Source organism: Aulonocara stuartgranti (assembly GCF_965226115.1).
Source record: "Aulonocara stuartgranti genome assembly, chromosome: 8".
NCBI lineage: Eukaryota > Metazoa > Chordata > Actinopteri > Cichliformes > Cichlidae > Aulonocara > Aulonocara stuartgranti.
In genome coordinates, this window is record NC_138959.1 from 29,682,646 (window position 1) to 29,690,926 (window position 8,281).

The 8,281-nt window shown below is 43.4% G+C and overlaps 1 protein-coding gene across 1 annotated transcript; it reads left to right on the forward strand.

Moving 5' to 3' along the window:
- Nucleotides 1-1,408: 1,408 nt before the first annotated feature.
- adoa (2-aminoethanethiol (cysteamine) dioxygenase a) lies at nt 1,409-6,435 on the forward strand. Its single transcript, XM_082544219.1, has 2 exons — nt 1,409-2,066; nt 4,466-6,435. The coding sequence occupies exons 1-2, from the start codon at nt 1,749-1,751 to the stop codon at nt 4,919-4,921; spliced, it is 774 nt and encodes a 257-aa protein (XP_082400345.1). The 5' UTR covers nt 1,409-1,748; the 3' UTR covers nt 4,922-6,435.
- The last annotated feature ends 1,846 nt before the right edge of the window (nt 6,436-8,281 follow it).

An 8,281-nucleotide genomic window follows, 5' to 3' on the forward strand; every position in this document is an offset into this window, starting at 1 on the left:
TCTGTATTACCAGCAAAAGATCCAATTTATGCATTTATTATTTCCTTGGCTGTAGTAATCCTTTGATACTAGAGAGAAAAACCACAACAACAAAATGGTCAACTCTTAGGCTGTGTGTGTGTGTGTGTGTGTGTGTGTGTGTGTGTGTGTGTGTGTGTGTGTGTGTGTGTATAGATGAGCAAAATACTTTTTTTTGCATTTTCATATCATTATGTTTTTGTATTTGTATTAGAACTGACATCCTGTCGCTTTCAGTTTATGCCTTTCTTTTCTGCCCTTTTATATAAAATATCATATACCATTCAAAGTTACATTGACTTTATCCAGCCTATTTTACACACATTACCCTGTCTTGACTAGTGTGCTTAGTGTGCAAAATATAATAAGTACATTTACACTGAATATGACACCCCCCTCCCCCCATAAAAAAACAAACAAAAAACTAAAACAAAATAAATAAATAAGTAGAAAAAATGTTTAGCTACTTTGCATGGAGTTGTGCTCACAACCCTAAATGGCAGGCTGTATTACACAAGTGTGGAGCATCACCTCGCCACATGGATCCTGGAATATTTTAACAATAAACAGCATTCTTTCAAAATATTCTCTCACTTGGTGTTTTGATTGGTGGTGCAGAGCACTGTCCCTCTGTAAGAACTGAAGATATGAGTTGCATGATTTTTATCCTGATCAAACCATTCATTCATAGTTCTCTTTGTACTGACGTGCAATGACCTGTCACTCTGAAGCAGGGGTGGCCAATTAACTTTCCCAAGGGACCACATGAGGAACTGAGGCCTCTGTCATTAGGACTGTGAATGGCAAGATTAGGACCCTGGAGACAGACCATGAACTCGAAGGGGACTTGACATTGGAGACAGAGGGGGACGACAAAGAGGACCAAAACTGAATATCATAAAACCAATAAGAAGATCCAAAATATAAACAGACAACAAACAGAGGATATAATAATGAATCACACACACTCACAAACAGCTCAAAACATTGGGTCAGAAATGCAGAAACCCTCATCCTATCTGCTTGAAGCGTCTACAGGTGCATTTCACTGTTAGTGCTTTATGTCAAAAAATGGCAAAGCTTCACACATCTGTTGTGTAAAATCCTTATGGTCGTGGTGTGTGTGGGCGTGGATGGGTGTGAAAAGTTAAAGAGAAAAGAAAGCCTCAGCAGAAGGAAAGAAACGGAGACGGAGGATGTGATGCGGGGGAGGGCCACAGAGAGTTCAGTGGCCTGTCTGGCCTTCCCCTCGACAAACTCGGCTGCGTCCTCGGGACCTCTGGGAAATGTAGTGTCACTGACAGACGGAGCTGTTCTTTATTGTTTCGGGCTCATTTGTACACCCGCCAGTCTTCCACAGTTGCACAAAGGTGTGTATTAAACAGGATCCGATGGCGCAGTGGTTCATTGCTCGCGTTAACGCGAAGAAGACCACGATAAAGTGTTCAGGTTAAACTTCACATCCCACGCTGCTTGTTGCTTCATGCGCAGGCTCTTTGAGCGAGGACGCGGAGAATGAGTGGAGGGAGGCTCTGATCTGGGCTTCAAATCAGACATTTTCACTATGAATTGCGTTTGTTTGTTTGATAAAAGTCGCACTTTTTGAACTGGCCGAGCCTACAGTACATCTGCTCACACTGCAGGATTTATGTGGCACTTCAACAAAGGTGGTGGAAATCCTGGCAGAGAGACGCCGAGAAGTTCTTTGCTTTTGTAATTTTGGGGACAGCATGCCTCTCATCCAGAAAATAGCGAAACAAGCCTATACGACGTTCAGAGGCTTGCAGTCGTCTGCCAACGGCGACGTTAAAGTCGTTGAGGACAAACTTAATGGGCTAATCTCCTTAGTAACTGCCGTCAGGGCTTCCGACGTGAAAATTGCTCCTCGGAAAACCAACTCGAGCTCCGGGGCAGCGGAGCTCCAGAGCCCCCCGGTCACCTACATGCACATTTGCGAGACGGAGGTGTTCAGTATGGGTGTGTTCCTGCTGAGGAGCGGCGCGTCCATACCGCTTCACGATCACCCGGGGATGAACGGGATGCTCAAGGTTTTTACACCTCTGTGTTCAGCTAACGCCATTTAAGCTAACTAGTTGAAGCCTTAACTAGCTGGACGTGTGCGTAACATACCTTTAACTTTCCACTCGAACTCACGTAGGGTCAGCAGGCTAAATAACTACGGTTAGCCCACACCTTTAAATACTTGATGGGTGGAGTCATTTATGTCCTTTTTCCAACATGGATGCTGCGTTACACCGTTTGGTGCCTTTCTGATACAGTCAGTTGTGGGCCTATTGTAAAGAAATGTAATTGGTGGCTGTGGTCACAGCATTTGTAACAAGGAACATAGAAATGGAAGTATTTTACTGACAGACAGAAATACATCTGGTGCTGGAGCCAAAGCTCTTCCAGGTCAGACTTCAGATTTGGTGAGTGTGATCACCTATATACAAGCAGACGTTTTGCTCTTCTGCTGGTCTGGAGCGTTCAGGTGTGCACTAACACACAAGTTCACCTCGTAGTCAGACCATGCAAAGCTCAGGTGTGAAAAACCCAAGAGCTCCATCTCAGATTGTGCAGGCCTCAGTTAATAAGTTATATGATACAGTTCATGTCAGTACAATTGGGGAAAAGTATGGCTTTTTTGTATGATTGCCGGAGAACATGGCACTACAGATAAGTCGTGTGTGAATAAACCACAATGTCCTTTGGACAGACTAGTTAAAGTAGTGATGTCTGCTAGAATGCACAGTGCTACGTTCAGTGAAAACAAAACACAACACATCTGATGTTGCAGCCAGAGGACCTCGGTGCAACCAAAGCACAGCTAGAGCTATCTGTCTGATAGCTAAAGCTTGACCAAAATTGCGTCATACAGACACTGTAATAAATGATATTTTACACAGACTGTGTATCTACTGTATGCAGACATACATCGTGTGGAAGGAGAAAAATCATAATGTATTACTTTAACATTTTGAGGTATTTGGTAGGAGACAAAAATCAGCATCTGCTGTACAAATCTACCAAATCAAATATTTGTGAATAAGGGAGCAGCCAAAAGTAGCTGTTGCTTCTTAAATACTCAGTATGAAGATTGTTTTTAGTTTGGGTTTGTGGTTGTCTTCTACTAGAAGTGTCAGAGTGCACTAATTTGTTTGTTATAAACGCTTTTAAACCAAAAAAGCCAATTGCAAGTTGTTCAGCTCCTGTGCCTGCCACACCAGTGATCACCCCTCCACCACAGTTGGTATGAGGTGCTGATGTGGTGTCTTTGGTTTTCTCCAGTGTGGTGGTGTATCTTATAGCTAAACATCTCCATTTTGGTCTTATCTGTCCAAAGGATGTTGTTCCAGACATCGTGTGGTGTGTTCAGATGTGCTGACATTTTCATAATAGCGAGATGGGGCTTTCTCCTGGCAACTCTTAGAATTAGTCAATACTTGTTCAGTCTATTTCTAATTGTACTGTCATGAACTAGCATTTAGCATATTAACGCAGGCCTGTAGAAGCCGAGATGTTTCTCTTGGGATTTTTGCACTTTCTCTGAGGATTGCATCGTCTGATCTTGGAGTAAGTTTAGTGAGACATCCACTCCCAGGAAGATTGTGTTATTAATGCGATCGCGATGCAGGGCGATCGTGGCTCAAGAGTTGGGAGTTCGCCTTGTAATCGGAAGGTTGCCGGTTCGAGCCCCGGCTCGGACAGTCTCGGTCGTTGTGTCCTTGGGCAAGACAATTCCCCCGTTGCCTACTGGTGGTGGTCAGAGGGCCCGGTGGCGCCAGTGTTCGGCAGCCTCGCCTCTGTCAGTGCGCCCCAGGGTGGCTGTGGCTACAATGTAGCTGCCATCACCAGTGTGTGACTGTGTGTGTGAATGGGTGGATGACAGGTTGTGTAAAGCGCTTTGGGGCCCTTAGGGACTAGAAAAGCGCTATACAAATACAGGCCATTTACCATTTAATGCACATCTGAATGCTCCAGACTAATATACTGCCAAACTGTCTGCATGTATAGAGGTGTGCACACGCAGGAGCTCCTGGCTGCTACTGACCTTGTACCCTGTACCCATAGAAGCAGTAAGGACAAAAACACGGCTGGACACGGATCCATTCCAGCCAAAGTAATCAAAATAACTGAGTACATGTAAAAATGACCTAATACATGTAATTGATTACAATTAGCTGTCGCACCTGTAGAATATGAGCTTCTGTTCACACATGTGACTAAACAGTTATAATAGTTACATGAATAGTTATTTTAAACTGGTTGGATTCCCAGCATGAACCTGGCTTTTAAGTATAGTCCCCACATTGTTAAGGTCGGGGCTTTAGGAAGGCTATCCAGAAGCTGAATGTTCTTAACTTCTGGCTAAAGCTATTTGCATATCTCTTTGTCAGCAAGTAACTAGTTTCCATTCTTGCTAACTTTTTCCTGTCCTGTGGTCCAGGTTCTCTATGGAAAGGTGAACGTCCGCTGCTTTGACAAGCTGGAGCAAAACCTGGCTGTAACCACAGTCCCACCCGTATTTGACCCCCCGGTACCCCCACTGCAGATGACCTCCGTGTGGCGTGCCGTGCTCCGCTCAGTGGTTGAGTACTCAGAGAACAGCGGGCCATGTCTCCTCACTCCTGTGCGGGATAACCTTCACCAGATCTACGCAGTCGATGGGCCCGCCGCCTTCCTGGACATCCTGGCTCCTCCGTACAATTCAGATGATGGGCGAGACTGTCACTATTACAAAGTCCTGCAAAGTGCACTGGAAGATGAAACCGATGCAAAAGGTCACCAGGAACAGCAGGGAGAGAAGGGGAAGGAAGAGGAGGTGTGGCTCTTAGAAATCCCTCAGCCGGAGGATTTCTGGTGTGGTGGGGAATCATACCCAGGGCCTGCAGTCTCTGTGTAATAGAAGCCTGCGCTCGAAAGCAAACACACTACAAAGCATTACAGACTTGTTTGTTCTGCCATCTTCCAGAAGGAAAACCAAAAATTGAGTCATAATCACCTGGAAGTTACCTGGACTGACTGCCTTGCTCTTGGTTAAGGATAATATATTAGTGCAGAGGTATACACAGGCTTAAACTGACTTAAAGCCCTCCTGGAGTCAGGACAACTGAACAGCCTTCCACAAATATCCCTGTGATCCCGGGGAATTCTCATTCCTAATATGGTGTTTTCCTTCAGATCATTATGTGGCCGTGTACACTGATGAATGTTATTAGCAACACTTTGTGAATGGTGGGGTATCATTAGGATCTCTGCTGTGCTGCTTGTTGTTGGTCTCTGCTGCAGAGAGCCTCCACATTGCCAAAGCCTGCAGCTCTCCTGTCTGCCTTATATGTGAATAATGAATGTACACTTATGAAGAAGGCCATGTACCCACTCACTGCACACATTATATTTACGCTTTCTTTTTATTCTTTTCACTTATCCATGACATGCTTCCTAAACAGGTTTGGTCAGTTATTAGAGGAAAGAAAAAAGCCGTTTTTACAAAGATGGCTATGGCTAAGTGCTGGAAATGGAAGATGTATTGGATAACTTTAATATTTTAACCATTTTCACTGTCTTTGACGTGAATCCTACGTATGTCACCTGAGCTTATGCCTGGAATTCCCTACGTTTGACTCCACACACATTTGTGTCAGTATGACCATGATGCTGTTACTTTGATGATGAATGTATGTGGAGCAATAAAACAGATGAAGATGCTCACAAATAAAAAATGTCTTTTATCGTTAATAGAGTTTAAAATCTGACGAAAGTTACTATATTTTGGGAGGAAGGTGGGTGCTGAGTTACTCAGCAGAAACCTGCCTGGCCCTGTCAGTGACCTGCACCACTGACAGTCAGAGTGTAGTCTGCAGTGCTGATCCTGAGGGAAAGTGCTGTCAGCTGTTGATGGGCTGTTTTGACCCAATCAACATATTGTATTTTTCCAGAATGCCTGCAGAAACTCGTACTGTCCTGGGTCAGTGACCAGGTGTTTTGAGTTGTTGTATCGTTATTGAACTTTGATTTTGTCTTTGTTTATCTTTTCTCGTTTTGGTTTCTGTTTCTGTGTTCCATGGTTGCTGTTCCCTCCTAGTCAAGTTATGTTTCCTGTTTTACTTTGAAAGTCTGTGTCCTATCTAAATGTATTGAGTTTTGCTTCCTGTCTCGTCTTGTCAATAACTCCCAGCTGTGTCCTCCTTCTATGTCTCATTCCCTCGTTATCCCTCTGTGTATTTAAGCCTTGTGTTTGCCTCTGTTAGTTGCTGGTTTGCCTGTGTGATCTCCCTCCTTTGTCTTATGGTTTCCCTCCGTGTCTCCCTGCGTCTCTGGTTTTGGCTTCAGGTTTGTTTTGTTAGTTTTATTCTCGCCTTGCTGTTTCTGTTTGTTTTCTCCTACCTCTTAAAATAAAGCTCACTCGCATCAAAAGTTGCTTCCTGGGTCCTACTTCCAACCTCCACTCGTCTGCCACTGCCGACGTGACACGTACAGTATTTTGCAATATTCACAAGCCACTCCTGATTTTTCTTATTCTGCTAGGGAAAGTAGAAGCATATGGAAAATAAATAGAAATACAGTGTATAAACAAAAATAATCGCCTTTATTCTTCATCATGGTCTGAACTCTTCTAGCGAAGCTTTCTAGTAATTTCTCTGAGTAGTCTTCAGGAATAGTTCTCCAGACTCTTTGAAGGATATTTCTTCTTTGGATGCCTTTTTGCTCTCTGTCATCCCATGATTCTGAGGTTCAATTATGTCGCACAAAATCATAACAACAGTTGCCTAACGGTGCTTAAATTGTAAGTTAAAGACTACAATAAGAGAAAACAGTAAAAATGAGCGATGAGATGACCCGTGTTGGGAACAGTGGGAGATAAAACACCATTTTTGTTTCCCTTTTTGTTCTTCGTGACAGCCAACCTTACACTGAGAGCACTACACAGATTCTACATTCCAGCAATATCCACAAATATTATAGACATATAATAATAAACACCAATAAATAGAATGTTTCTATATTTTAATATAAAGCTACAAATTTAAAAGTCCACTATAGATAACCTTTTGATAAAGGTGCATGGTGAACAGTGTGCATTAGACTGTGGAACAGTGAGAAATGCTGACAGTAATGTTAAAGTCTCTACACCCACCCACTGGCGTTAGCGAGTCGCGTGCCCTGTGGGAGGAGTGATCTCCTTGGTCTGTCCGTGGAGCAGGAAACCAACTGCAGGCTGTTAGTGATGCTGCTCCGCTTACTGCCCGCTGGTCTGTTAGGCTCTTCAGCGCTATGCAAACAGAGGAGGCTGCCTTCCTCACCATTCTGTCCAGATTCAAAGTGTCCCTCTTCTCTGTGCAGCCCCTGAAGACCATCACTAACTCTCTGGTTTTGTTGGTGTTAAAATGCAAGTAGTTGGATTGACAGCGTTCAAGAAAATCTTGGATCAGTGTCTTGTACTCCTCGTTGTATAAATTGTCTTGTTTAAATAATTGTCTGTCAGAAATCAAACAATGGTTAAATGACAATTTCCTTCAGTTAAATGCAGATAAACCAGAAACTTTGATTATTGCACCTGATCACATGCTCTCAGAAATTAGGCAGTATCAGTTTTTATCATCTAAGAAACATTTCTAAACTCAGGCTACTGGTGTCAAAGGCAGAACTTGAGATGATTACTCATGCTTTTATCTCTTCTCGTTTGGATTTTTGTAACGGTCTTTTTACGTGTCTCAACAAACCAGCTCTGGATCGCCTTCAGTCTGTACAGAATGCAGCGGCAAGACTTTTAACTGGTACAAACAAGAGGTCACACATTATTCCAGTTTTGGCTTCTCTTCATTGGTTGCCTGTAAATTTTAGGGTTCATTTTAAAATTTTCGTTGTAACTTTTAGAGCTCTGCACGGTGAAGCTCCCCAGTATATCTCTGACCTGTTGAAACCTCATGCTTCATCCCGAGCACTTAGGTCTTCAAGTCAGAGGCTACTGGTGGTCCCACGTACCAGGCTTAAAACATGTGGGGATCGGGCTTTTCAGGCACCGAGGCTGTGGGACTCTCTGCCGTTGCCTTTACGCTGTCTAGACTCCACTGACTCCTTTAAAAAGCAGCTGAAGACATTTTTATACAAACGGGCTTTTAATTCATTTTGACTTGTATGTCTGATCTTATTGTGAAGCACTTTGTGATTTTTATCTGTGAAATGTGCTATTTAAATAAATTTTACTTACTTACTTACTCGTCGTACTCCTGGAGCTGACAGTAACAGTAATATAGTGTAC